We start from the raw sequence: 14,022 nt of genomic DNA, 5'->3' as shown, positions 1-14,022 counted from the left end.
AACGACGTGTAGAGGTCGGAAATCGATTATTGACACCCTTTTGAAATCTAGATGGCGACTTCCGGTTTGTGAAAATCAATCAAATACCTTACAATATAGGTATTTTCTGAACGGGAACGACGTGTAGAGGCCGGAAATCGATGGTTGACGCCTTTTTGGAATCTAAGGTGGCGACTTCCGGTTTGTGAAAATCAATCAAATACCTTACAATATAGGTATTTTCTGAACGGGAACGACGTGTAGAGGCCGGAAATCGATTGCATGTATCAGTAGAGGTTTTCTAACAAGTGTTAATGGCCTCAATAGTACCTAGCATAACTGGAACTGGATCGACGGAAAATAAATTAAGGAAAAACAAAACCTTCCATTAAAATCTCTAAACTACCCTAAAGCTTCCAAATTTTCAAGAAGCTCACGAATTTTCTCTTACGTCTCCTAATTTTTCAAGTTATACTCGGAACTTCTCTAGCGTTTCATTAATTGTACTGATATTCATGGAAATTGATTGAATGAAGACTCCGCACATTTTTAAAACATTCCTGAAATTATCGGAATATTCCATAGAGTTTTGATGAGATTTTCGGAAATTCCCTTGCTACTTCTATTGGCAAATCAACGCAAAGCCAAAACTGGTATGGCGACACCTAGTTTTCAGATCCAAAAAATGATGATGTAGGGGAAATGGATGTAATGTCGGCCTAAAATGCTAAAATGCCCCTAATTTGGGCCCATACATAAATTCAGCAATCGACTAAATTTACAATAGCGGCGCCGGTGGTGTAGTGGTAAGTGTGATTACCTCTCACCACAGCAGGCCTGGGTTCAATCCCAGTCAGCGCCACCGGGATGTTCTGAGGCATAACATCTCTAGCCGTTGGTCCCCGGTTCATGAGTTGATGGGTCGATAGGTAGGGTCCAGGTGTGGCAGCTGCCTCTCTGGCGTCGAAAGCATTGGTGCTCAGCACGGAAAACAAATCAAAGGATAAAAAAATAAATTTTCATTAGCGTCCAAAAATATTAGTAACGTCCCAATGACGCGTTTAACTAGATAAAATTGATAAATAGCAGATTTTTAGCGATGGGCCCAATCTAAGATCCATAGGCCAACATTAGAGCCATTTCCCTTACTAAAAAAAAACTTGTTATTTGACAGATATCAAAACGTCATTACCATTTTCACCCACTCGCCATCTGCGAGTCAGTCGTCATTTTGATTCTTCAATAAAGTTCCTGGATTTGGCTGAATTTATTGTTCTCGAAGCCATCCTGTAGTTCTTGATACTGCGTTGAAATATGAAAATATCCTAAATATCTTTAAACTGTCCAGAAAAATCTCTAAACTTCTGTGAAATTCCCGAAATATGTCTCTGGTTTCCTAAAATTTTCAGCAGTTCTCTGGAATTTCCTGGAGCTTTTTAAAGGTTCTCAAAATTTAGCTGACGTTCATTGTGTTGTCCTGAATCATTGAAACTAACGTTCACAGATCTTTAAACATGCCCGAAGGTCTGGATGTGCCTGAAGTTATTGTGACAGTCTTAAGATCTCTGAGCTCCCCTATTAATCTCTAGATTATCTTCCCAAAAGTTGATGGAACTTCTTTAATGTTTCTAACATTTTACTCACGTTGTCTGAACTTCTCTAAAATTTTCTTGACTTTTCTGAAGCTCTCTGGATATACTTGAAGTTCCAAGAACTTCTTAAAAACTGATGGAACCGCCTTTTTCACCTTGATTTGTTTTCTGTACTGAGTACCAATGCTACCGACGCCAGGAAGGCAGCTCCCACACCTGGGCCCTACCTATCGACCCATCAACTCATGGATCGGGGACCAACGGCTTTACTTCCCCATTAGAGATTTTATCCCTCAGAAAATACCGAAGTTCTTGAAAATCCCCTGTACTGCCGAAATTTAACAAAATTGTCCTTACTCGGTATTCCCTTCCATTCTCCAAAACTCCAACTCTCTAGACTGTCATTAATTTCACTATTTTCCAAAATCTAATGGAACTGCTCTAAATTACTCAAAATTCACCTGAAAATGTTCCCATTATTTTCCTGATAACCATGAAACAATCCGCGAAGATGGCCACAGGTCGTCCGAGGTCAGCTCGGGTTCCGAGGGTTATCGCTGCTATCAAAAGAAACATTCGGGTGAATCCAGTGCGTTCAATAAGGAAAATGGCAAAGGAACACGGGATCAGTGACTTTACGGCACGGAAGATCGTAAAGGAAGATTGCGGGGCGAAGTCGAGGGCACGGAAAAAAACTCATATGATTACCAACCGCATCCGGGAGCTACGAGTCGAACGATGCAAGAAAATTTTGAACTTCCTTAAGCGAAAAAATCCGGTAATCCTGTTCACCGACGAGAGCATGTTTACCGTCGATCCCGTATCAAATTCCAGAACCGCCCGGTATATTAGTTCTCTTCCGGTAAAAGACGTGGCCGACGAGCACAAGAACGTGTATCTGACCAAGCATCCTGCTAACGTTGTGGTGTTTGGATTGGTGGCTTCCGATGGCAAAAACATTGACCCGGTGTTCATTACAGAAGGCGACAAGGTCAACACAGAGGTCTACATCGGGATTTTAAGTAAGTATGTTCTTGCATGGATCAAAGAACAGTACGGTCCGAAGCCAAATGTTGTATTTCAACAACCACCACACCTCGAACCGCACTCAGAAGTGGTTGCAGGAACATCTTCCGTCCTGGGCGAAGGATATGTAGTCGCCATCCAGCCCCGATCTTAATCCGCTGGATTACTCAATATGGCGCGTCATGAAGGTCAAGGCCTGTTCTAAATGCCACCCGAGTACAGCAAGCCTCAGACAAACATTGACCCGTACCTGGAGAGAAATGGATCCTGACTACATTATTAGAACCTGCCGTGCATTCCGGAAGCGTGTGGAGGCCGTAATTGTAGCAAGTGGAAACTCGATCGATGATTAACATAGTTTAAGATCTGAGAAACATCCCCCTTTGAATAAACAAAAAAAAAAAATTCAAAAACGAAATTTTTGATTTTTTTTTTAATTTTGACATTGCTCAATGGTGCTAACATTATCACGCATACGGTACCTTCTGAATGTTTTCGGATCTTTCTTTATATTATTGGAATTTCCATGAAATTCTCTGAAATTTTTCTGATGTTAATGGAACTAACATAAAGTTTATATATTTTCTAAAGTTCTTGCAACTTCATTTAAGTACCCGTCTGTTTTCTGACGTTCATGGGACTCTTAACCAGTGCTGTTAATTTTCATATCATTCGATTGAAGATGAACCAATACAACCATTCAATCAATTCTGTGAAAACGAATTCTCACATGACCATATTTTGAAGAGCCCCTTTCTCATTCGAAGCTCATAGTCACTGTCAATTGAGTCACTCACTATCATTTGATATACGACAGTGGTGTATGGAAGAATCCCAGCAAAATGGTCCCGAACAGACAAGTCGACCCAATGTTGGATCAATGTAAGGCAAATTTAAGGTCGATGTTGGCCCAATGTCGTGTTGTTTTCGAATCAATTTTGGATTTATGTCGGGTCAAAATCAGGTCGGGGTTTGGTAGAAGTCAGGTTGGTTTTGGGTTGGCTTAGGTTTTTCGCCGGAATGTCGACCTGAGCTCCGTTTATGTGTAGGTTACACTCAATTGAATGATATCAAGCGTTTCTCAAATGAGAGTGATCCATGCCTTCGTCAAATGACTAAGCAACTGATATCACCCATTTGAAGGAGGTCCCTTTTGATAGCGTGTAGCTGCTTTTCTCATTTTAATCAAAAATGTTGAATTGATTTTGAGAATTTATAGCACTGCTCTTAACTTTTTAAAAGTTAGTTGGACTTTATTGTTGGAATGTCTGTAAAGTTTCTGCAATTATTATGAAGATAATTGAACGGATCTGAAGTTCATAAAAAATTCCTGAAGTTTTTGGAACATTCATGTAATACTCAGAACTTTCCCGAAGCTCTCTGAACTTTCCTTAAGATTGTTGAACTTGCCTGAAGCATTCTAAAGGTTCTTGAAGGTCTTATAGAGTTCCAGAATTTTCTTGGAATTCTGAACTGAAATTCTTGGAACTGTCGTCTGATTTTCTGATTTTCATCTAAGTTCACGGAAATGTTTTTAAGTTTATAAAACTGTACTGAAGTTCTCGGAACATCCTCAATGTTGTGGACTATCTTGCAGGTTTCGGATCTTTCCTGATCCTTTTGAAAGTTCGCTGAACGCTTCGTATATTCCGTAAAGAAATTAATCCGATAATCCGACTGTCAAATCCATACAAACCAGTGTTACCAACCTAACAATGTAAAACAAGTTCTATAATTGAGTCGTAGGATTAACGAGAACAGGATTAGCGAGGGATACTGTACTTCATTGAATGCCAAAAGGAACTCAGCAAAGTAAATCGAATTCGTAGCTCGAAACAAACAAACGTCCTTGTTGTCAGATGGAAATAAATCACTCTCTTTATGGTATCGTATGAAATTTAACCCAATGTTTACGCAAATGTATCCCTCCACCAGGGAATACACAAATCCATCTTCCCGTGCGCGCAAAAAAGTGATAAATCCCCAAAGTTTGTGACATTCCATTTGGGTGATATTCATATCAATTCCACCTCATAAAAGCGAAAAACTTTCCACCTATCCATAATACAGAAACTCCAATAACTTCACCGAAAGTTTGTCCGTCCTTCCCTCATTCCCGCCATCATTGTCGGCAGCCACAAGCGCTGGCGATGATGACACAATCCCTCGCCATTCATTCATTGAATTTTTTTTCCTTTCGTCCTCACAGTGACACATAAATCATTTCCTGGCTGGCAGCGCAGTGCATGCCAAGCGGCGCGGTCGGTGAAATGGCGGAGAAGCAGGGGATGAGAACGAAGCCACGCGCTCGTCCGTCGATTTCTCCGTTTCAAAACTTTGACTTTGTATGACTCACTGTACCCGCACGCGTCATCTCAATAATCACATTAATGTACGAATTGCAGATGGAGGAAACAAACAAGGAAAGCTGTAAAAAAGTTTAAAACATTGCAATCGCAAGTTTTGACAGCTCGTCGCCATTTCCAGATCAACAATTGAAAAGACCTCATCAGCTTCGTGCGACCTTTTTCTCGTGAATCGGAGCTCACCTGTGTAAACCCAGTTTGCCATCAGGTAGGGGGAAGCTTTCGCTAACCGATTCACGAGAACTGGCCGCTAGAAGCTGGTGAGGACTTTTTAAATTATTGAACCTGGTTTGTCAATTGAGTAGGAACTCCGGATCCGCACTACTTATTATTACAAGGAACTGTACGCGCGCGTGTAGGCCTCCACAAGATCAGCACTTACCTGCATCTGAGTAAGCCTTGATGTCATTACGGCGGGGGTGGCTCCGGTCGTCGCCGTCGGGCCTTGTGTTGCCATATCGGGCTCGGGTTGTTGCAGAAAGAGGGGAAAAAACTGTCGTTTGTTGACTGCGCGCTGCTGCACACACTGCGTCGTCGATCTTTCACCTTGATTCTAGCACTGCCCAACACTTATTCACCACAACGGACAACTCACTGATCGAAAATATATAATTCTGCACTCACTGCAATCAATAATCGATCATTTGCATTTACTAGCTGTCAACTATGGCTGAAAGAGGAATTTTGCTTCTTCATTAATCAATTTTCTCGATGGCAGTTCACTTCACTCTGGTACTTCACGGGGCGTCGACACTGCGTCAAACCGACCGAGATCGCTTCCTTGCATAGGATCGAACGCTTCCTCCAATTATTGATCATAAAAATACACGCCTAAATCAGTTTGTTTACATGTTGATAAATGGCATTTTCATGAGCTGGACGAAACTTTTTTCAACTGTGCGCGCGACCATTAAAATGACTCATCCACGGACGACGACGACGACGACGGAATGGAACGGATTCGGTTTTATGGGTTTAGTTTCGCTTGGCAAAAAAAGTAAGTATGAGTAAACCAATAAAATATTAACAACGCGAAAACGGGTAGTTTTCGCCGCTCGACGACGGCGATGAACGGGGGCGAGTTTCCAATATAACTGAGACAAAGTGACATTAGACGCGTGGGGGAATCCGTTGCTGATGCCCCCGGTTGGCGGGACCTGTTCTGCGAGCGAGGCCGAAAAAGGGGAACGCTCCGGACTCGAGTGCTTGGGCGAACGATGACCTACTAGTTTTGGTTTTGGGTGGCATAGTAGGCCGCAGTTAGTAATCACATCAACCGTCCGCAAAGATACGAGAGGTTTGGACGAATAAGGGAAGATTTTTGAATTTGGATCGGTTCGTGCGGTCGGTGTGGTGGTGGCGGAGATTAGATCACTGCGAGCAGCCGTGGCGGTGACCTTCTGCAGGCTGTTTAGGGAGTGCGCGATTTGTTTTTTTGGCTGGCTTTTATGGGAGCAGTTTTTTTTGTTTGGCATCACTCGATTTGGTTTTGCTTCTTCTTCGTGTATTCCTAAATCATCACCTTTTAAACGTATTGGTAAAATTCGTTGGTAGCGTGCGTCGCCGTGCCAAAACAGTCAATGCATCATAAATATCAACTGGTATGGTGAGTAAAATCTTCCATCTCTTTTATTCTTTTACTTTTCAATACAACAGCAAATGTGATGTCAGTTATGCACGGGTACAAGAATGTCGTAGACAAAACATGTACACAGGCAGACTACGCTGTATGACACCCCTGAGCGGAAAAGCCAATAACAGGCTACATGCAATGCTGCCATCTCCCAGGTTTGTGTTTAATCGAAGACATCATATCAAGAAGACTGGCAACTTTTCCAGAATCCAAGCGGCAGATGCAATAGCGCTACGCTTGAGTGAAGGTGGAAGCTACGCATAGAAAGATGAGCAAATACACAAACCTCTCTTCTGAGGATGTAATCTTAGCTATCAAATTCGTTCGAACGTTTACCTTTCAGCGGCAGATGACGCGGTTGTACCTGTCTCACAGCGTTCGTATGATTAAATGGAAGAGTTGCCAGTCTTCTTAATTTGTTGTCTTCGGTTTAATTCAATATTTTTTTACCTTTGTAATTGGTACGTTTAAGTTCCAAAAAAGGTTCTTTTAATTTTATTTACACATTTTTTTCATATTTATTCACCATTAAAAACATCCACTCATCTAAGTGATTGGTTTAAACATCGTATTTGCATGTTTTATTGCATTTTATTGCAAAAACAGACAGAAATCTCATGTTGCCAAAAACGGAAAGGATCCGCATTCTACCCAAGGGGCATAAATTCATCCAAATCTTCAAATCATCTTCATGGTGGCCAGCAAATCTCGATCAGCAATTTTTCCGTTTTCTCCCGGAATTTTGGAAATTATCGCGGTTTAGGTATTTTAATTAAGCACAAAACTGAAAGCGATGAAGCCGAAGGTTAAATGGGTAATTTCTAAGACAGCAGCACCTTTGCTGGATCTTGAATTTGGAACTGCGACTGCGGTTCGAAGTCTTCACAATGTGTGTACGAAAATTTCGTTCAAAACTTTACAGGCTTTTATTTGATTGCTCTCAAGCCTTTCCTTTAGATTAATTTCCTTTCACAGAGATATCTCCAGAATTCTTTATCTGGAATTCTCTCTGGAAATCCTTTGAAATTGTTTATATAATAGTACAGAAATTCTCTGTAGGACACTCCAAAAAATTCTTAAAATTCATCCTTTCTTCGAATTTTAAACTCTTTCTAAAAATTCACTGGAGCTTCAATTTTCTTTAATTTAATTTCACCTCAGACCAACAATTGAAGAGGACCTATTAGCTTTTGTGAGCAAAACTTGTAATCCCCCTTCCCTGCCTTCCCGCTGAGAAATGTCTTCAAATTTTGCTCTGAATTATCTTGGAATGCTCCTCTAAATCCTTCTGAACATTGCATGGAATTCTCATTAACATTCTCTAGAAATTCCTTTCGAAATGCGCTTGGAATATACTCGGACTATCCTTATAGATCTTCGCATAGTTATTTTGGAATTGTACCCACAAAATTCGCGTTCCTTGGTATTTTTCAATATTCCTGGAATCCTCTTTACTCTTGGGAGATCTAGAGGTTTTCCAAAAGCTACCTAGAAAATATTCTCTGAAATACCTTGGTAAAATTGCTTTGGAAAAAAACCTAAAATGCACTTAATTGTTCTTCAAAGTTACTGTAGTTATCCTGAAAATCTAGACCAGTTCAAGGGTATTGAAATCTTATTGTTTTCGAAGAGAGGACGAGGTATATTTTTCCAGATTTGTCAACTAAATTCATGGGATTTTTCCGGTGATTTCAAATTCCAGCTCATTCACATATGAAACACTTGTTTTTAATCCCATTATATTTGTTTTGCCTTGAGCACATTTTGAGACCCAGCTTCGTTAGAAAATTATTCCGGATAATATGCGAATTACCAAAAGCTAATTCGCGGGCGGATTCCTCCGGTAAGAAAAGTAGAAACAACGCTTTCATCTCCAAAATTCTGTAAGTTAATAGCGTTAGCGTTGTTATGATATACTTCGTAGATTGGATACTAGCGACACTCACGTCTCTTCTGAAATTTTCAGTTAGACTACTTTCAGGAATAATGCTGGGGAGTAAACATTGGTTCCAATCTAAATAAGAGTAACAGAAGCATGAATGTCGCTGTGAAATTCTGTAAGTTAATTCAACCTAAATTGCAATAGCAGCAACATTACCATACTAAAACTTACTGTGCAGCTAATTTACAATGAAGACCTAGAATACTTACTACAGTCACTCTATGCTGTCAAAGCTATGCTTGTCTACGTATCTTTGAATCATTATTCATTCATAAAAGGGCTACTCCAAGCAATAAAAAAACTCCCAAGCAAGACCATTATCGAAGACTACAAATCAAGAAGACTGGCAACTCTTCCAAAAATCAGGAGACAGTAACGGCAACGGCTCTTCTGAGCAAAAGTGGAACCTGTGTATGATGGTGTGTGTTAATTCACGAGTGCATTGACACACATAGGTAGAAATAAATAGCTGTAAATTTGGTTTTGTTATGATTGCCGTAAAAAGTGAAACGTCCCTTTCTTTGCTTTATGCTGACAACGAGTAAAATTACAGCTGAAACTGAACAGATGCGTAAGTAAATTTGTTTTGAAAATTAAAGCCGATGATGGTGAGACCTTCCTCGATCATTAATTTGCTATCTCAGAATTATCTTCCACTTTTCCTAAGCCCTTTAGTGATGCATTTATGGGTATTCGTATGGTGCATTAGTAAAATGCATGCCCGTTAAGCATGGCTTTGGCACCTGGTAACAGGGGGGGAAGTTAAGTTGTGACGCTCGGCAACTTGGAACAGTACTCACTAACCATTTGAATGTCACTGGCCAATCCGACACTGTTGTTATCATTCTCTGGAAGGGGTTGGTCGATTTCAAGAATTGTTAAAGCATACAGAGGATCACCATCCGGTGGATTCAAGTTCTGATAACATATAAAATGGAAATATATTCTTTATCAATACAAACCGTTTGGGATTGCAGTCCTTCAACCTTTCATTTTCATTTTCTCCAACATTAGATCCTGCTACGCCTTCCGTTGGATCGTGATGTGGGTATAGGATCTCTCTTCTTTTTGAATCCTTGCATTTTCAGCAGGTTCAGAATGACGGTAGTTACCTCAATGGTGATGGAAGCTGAGAATTCCTGACAGTTGATTGCTTCCAACAGGAAAAATAAACAATATTTCGGTTCCTCGTTCACAATTAAAAGTTACTTTCACGAGGTATCGATCCGAATTTCAATCCTCTACTTGATCCACCATGACTAGTTTTTCGGTTTGGAGTTGGAAAACCACAAATTGCCTTGAAATTTTGCAGAGCAAAACAAAAACGAGTACCGTGTTATGATTATTCGTTTCGGTTACATTAGGTCACACACACAGTCACTGTTTATGAGCCGTCTCACTAACACTTGTGCTTCAAAGTTCCACCTTTGATTGACAGAGGCGCTGTTATCAGTGACATTAGTATGGGAGAAGGGAACAGTTGCCAGTCTTCTTGATTTGTAGTCTTCGCCATTATCCTAAATTCTACTATAAAACTAACTAAATGAAGTTCTCTGAGCTAATCAAGCTGTTAAGAAAACAATAAAGAACAAGAACTAGAAGTATTCAGAAAAAAATCATTATCTTCTCTTAAAGCTGGGTTTAGACAAGGCGAGTCAATTGATCAACTCAGTTGAATTCAACTGACTTGAGCGTGTAAACTATGCCATTTAACTGACTTGAATTGAAAAAAAAAAGCTGAACCAGGCTCAACTTTTCAAGCCAATTGAATTCAACTGAGTTGATCAATGACTTGCCTTATCTAAGCCCAGCTTAATTCTTAATCATTCTTGCATTTACTCAAACGCGCTCCAATGCGTTCAAGGCATTTATTTTTGTTGGACACAGCTGGATCGAGCAGACGCTGAATTTAAATTGGGCTCAAAATCATCGAATAACCTTTTCATTTCAATATAATTTGCTCCACTTACAAAACTGCAACGTCAAGAGTTGAACAACCACACTTTCGCAACTCAATTTAAAATTTAAAATTGAAAACCATCCTCAAACTACAACGAGTAATTAAGTTGTTTGCGACTAGCAAAGTCAGCCATACTTATTAATATGTTTCTGTCATAAAGAAATATTTCCCTGACTTTGAATGAAATTCCCTGACAATCCCTGATTTTCCATGTCCAAAAAGGAATTCCCTGATATTCCCTGATTTTCCAGGTACTCGACACCCTGATCGACTACCTGTTAGAGCTGGAGTTCCTCAGGCAGGGTACCATTCTTGGGCCTTAATTGTATAACATTTCCACTTCGGACATCCCTGATTAGCCTCAGGGTTGCCACAAATCTTTGTTCGCTGATGACACAGGCCATTCCGCTAAAAGAAAAAAAGTCTTTGGGTTATTTGCAGCAGACTTCAGAAAAGTTTAGATATGGTTAACTACCCCATTTCCAGCCTATTAAGCACAACCTGAACTTAGTCTGTCTTAATCTAGCACAGTTTAGCACCAAACAGAATGTTGTATTCTTGCTGATGGCTTTCAAATTTATTTACCTTTCCGTACGTACCGTAAGATTTGATAAAGAGAAACCAATCGTTGAGATATTGTCAAAAGTCTAACACAGCTTCTTGACGCCAGACTCGACCTAACGCATTGAAACGCCAATGAATTCACTTCGGCCTATCGGATGAAGATAAAAATTGATTCGGTCGGAGCGCTTCTCTTGTTTTTGAGAATAACGGGTGCAAACATTCATATTACGCGTTCTCATTGACTTCGTTCGGTAGCTTTCGAACTAACGCATAATAGACTTGTTAACTCTGAATTCATGGATTTATTTGATGTTTTCTGGTCGATAGACCCAAAATGGGCGATTAGGCCTAAGTAGCTCTCTATCTTATTTACAAAAATTGAAGATTCCTCCGACCGCTTCCAAAACTCAACTTATAATATTCCCACATCCCCAATGAGGACATTTCTCTGGAACTACACAATAGGTTTCGTCACAGTAGCCAAAAGTGTTGCGTTTCATAATAAAATAGTAAGTTGTTGGTCCAGTTTTGTGAATAATCTCTGGTAGAAAGTCACGCTAAAACTATAGTCGCTATATTCATAGTCTGGCGGATAGAATCTCGGGAACCAATTGAACTGTCAAATAGCGGAACCAATCGAGCAAATCACGACCAACAACAGAAAAGAGCACATCAGCTATTGCGAACAAAACTTCGGAAACCGTTTTCTCGTGATTCAAGGCTTGCCTACGCAAACTAACACTATCTTTGCGTTGGGGAAAGATTCCCCTATCCGGTGATGCCGGTAATTTGCGTTCGATTGTCGAGGAAAGAATAATCAACGTTTTGTTTATGAATGTTGATAAGACCTTTTCAATTGTTGGGCTACAATATATTGAATTGGTTACGCTCTTTGATAGATCGAAATTCTATCCGCCAGACTATGAATATAGCGACTATAGCTAAAACTGCTTGACGAAGTGGCCCATTCTGAACCGAACAACAAACTGTCGAAAGTGGTTTCGCCCCATTTAATCCCTTTTTCTGCAAATGGATGTAAATGCACAACCCAACGACCAGATAATGCTATTATTAAAAGCTCGACCGATATTCGCAAAGTTTCCGATCGTTCAGAAGAAAAAAACAACACATTCATAACCTACCATCATCAGCCTCATCATCACCACCACCACCACCACCACCATCGCGGTCCGAATTGTGGCTGCTCGTGGAGGATTATGACAATATTCATCGAAAATTGATTTCCATTTTCGTTAATATTGCCACTTTTCACCCGGCACATATCAATAAGCACCGCGCATTTTATCCATCCGAGTGACTAATTAATTAAGTGAAAAACTCCTCTCCGTTGTAAGTACCGCCGCAACTCCCTGTCGTGGTGTTGTTTTTTGCAAAACTCGAGGCCATACGACGGATTCCGGCGGACCAAAAGGCGTAACGGAATGTCACACCCTCGCTTACTGGGCTCCAGCCGGCCCCCCGGTTCGTCGTCGTCGTTGCCGTTCGTCACCCGCTTGTTCACTGCTGTTATATTCGTTTGAATTCGATAATTCAGGGGCCTCATTGGGGAAGCCGAAACCAAGCGTTTTTCGTACGAACGGTTGTATGAAAAAAAAAGCCGTTTCGTCTTGGTTGCATTCTGTGGCCCCAGTTTTCGATAATTCCGCGTCTTTTCCGCCGCACAATTTAATTAAAATTCACGGTACATTGAATCACTGCAGCTCCGCTGCCGTCTGTAACACTTGATCGGAGTTGTGTACCCCCGAAATTTGACAGTTGGAACTTTGGCACTCGGTACCTTTCGATTGAAAATCACGTTTCTCACTATCCTATCGATATTTTGCTCTTGGGTTTAAAACAATGGCAACAACACACTCACAATTTGTACGACAGAACAACGGCGTTGAATAGATGGAATGGAAGAACAATGGATCGAAGCGAGTTAACCAAACAATAATATGTCTTGCCGCGACCGCTGCTTGCAAGCGACTGATCGCGATCGAATCAGACAGACGACGAGACAAACAACCCAGCTGAGCAAAGAGGCTGATGATGGAATTGCGGCATCGCTGGAACCGGTCATCATCGTCATCATCATCATCATCGCAGTAGGCGAAAACAGCACCTCGCGATCAACCGGCTCCAACGGCCCACTTTGTTTTTGTTTACGTTTCCCGTTCGTGTTACTTCAAATGTGTTGCATGGCATGTTGCGTGCGATCAGTATTACAATTTGTGCGTGGCGACGTTGATAGTGCGATGATGAGGATGATGGCTTATATCGCCTAAGTGACAGAGATATTTAAACGAAGCACAACTTTGTCAGCGCGCTTTCTGCGTGCTGTCTTGGCGCTCTCTGTGATGGAATAACGCTGAACGTGAACGTGAATCACAAGCACAACCGTTGTAGCACCACTGACTAATGATGATGGGCTTGCCGCTTGGAGCTTTTTCTAGATGATTATTTAACAGGTAGGTGCAGCAGTTTGTCGTGGTAGGTCGATTTGAATGAGGAAATAAGTTGAAACTGGAATGTGGGGTTTTCCGTGTTTGGGTGCATTTTTTGTCATAGCGATGTACCTATAATTTATAATTTTGATGTATTTGGGCAAGGCAAACAACAATCGGTCTTGATTCACGGAGCTGACCTGCAGAGAAACAATCATAGAGTTGAATTTCCAAATCGCCGCGGCTTGTAGATGATGACGTTTGTGCCCTTGTAAACGCCAAGTGGAAAAACAACTATGTATGTATCGCATGATGTAATTCAACTTCAGTGCTTTTAATTGGTCACATCTTACACCTCAATCTCACCAGAATCCAAACACGGCTGATGAGAGTAACTCAGTAAATGAGTCGAACTCAACTCAAAATTGAAAAAAAGTTGGGTTTCTTAAGCTTTGTTCCAGAGGGATTTTCCACCGATTTAACTTATTTTCAAAGTGTCAATTTTAAGGGATA

At 40.8% G+C, this 14,022-nt stretch overlaps 1 protein-coding gene across 2 annotated transcripts in view; it reads right to left on the bottom strand.

Moving 5' to 3' along the window:
- Window positions 1-13,036, bottom strand: part of LOC135712628 (zinc finger C2HC domain-containing protein 1C) — a 175,256-nt gene extending 162,220 nt beyond the window's left edge. The window contains exons 1-2 of one of the 2 annotated variants that reach the window (XM_065235581.1): window positions 12,861-13,036; window positions 5,346-5,633 (exon numbers count right to left, since the gene is read on the bottom strand). In XM_065235581.1, coding sequence (XP_065091653.1) covers window positions 5,346-5,420 — 75 coding nt within the window. In that variant the 5' untranslated portion in view covers window positions 5,421-5,633; window positions 12,861-13,036. The remainder of the gene's footprint in view (window positions 1-5,345; window positions 5,634-12,860) is intronic. The other variant, XM_065235582.1, reaches the window with a different exon arrangement.
- Between the last annotated feature and the right edge of the window lie 986 nt (window positions 13,037-14,022).

The sequence above is a fragment of the Ochlerotatus camptorhynchus genome, unplaced genomic scaffold, assembly GCF_037179485.1.
Source record: "Ochlerotatus camptorhynchus isolate MF236.1 unplaced genomic scaffold, CSIRO-AGI_Acam_v1.1 ptg000498l, whole genome shotgun sequence".
In the NCBI taxonomy this organism is placed as follows: Eukaryota; Metazoa; Arthropoda; class Insecta; order Diptera; family Culicidae; genus Ochlerotatus; species Ochlerotatus camptorhynchus.
The sequence above is the reverse complement of the archived record's forward strand: the minus strand, read 5'-3'. Positions and strand labels throughout refer to the sequence as shown.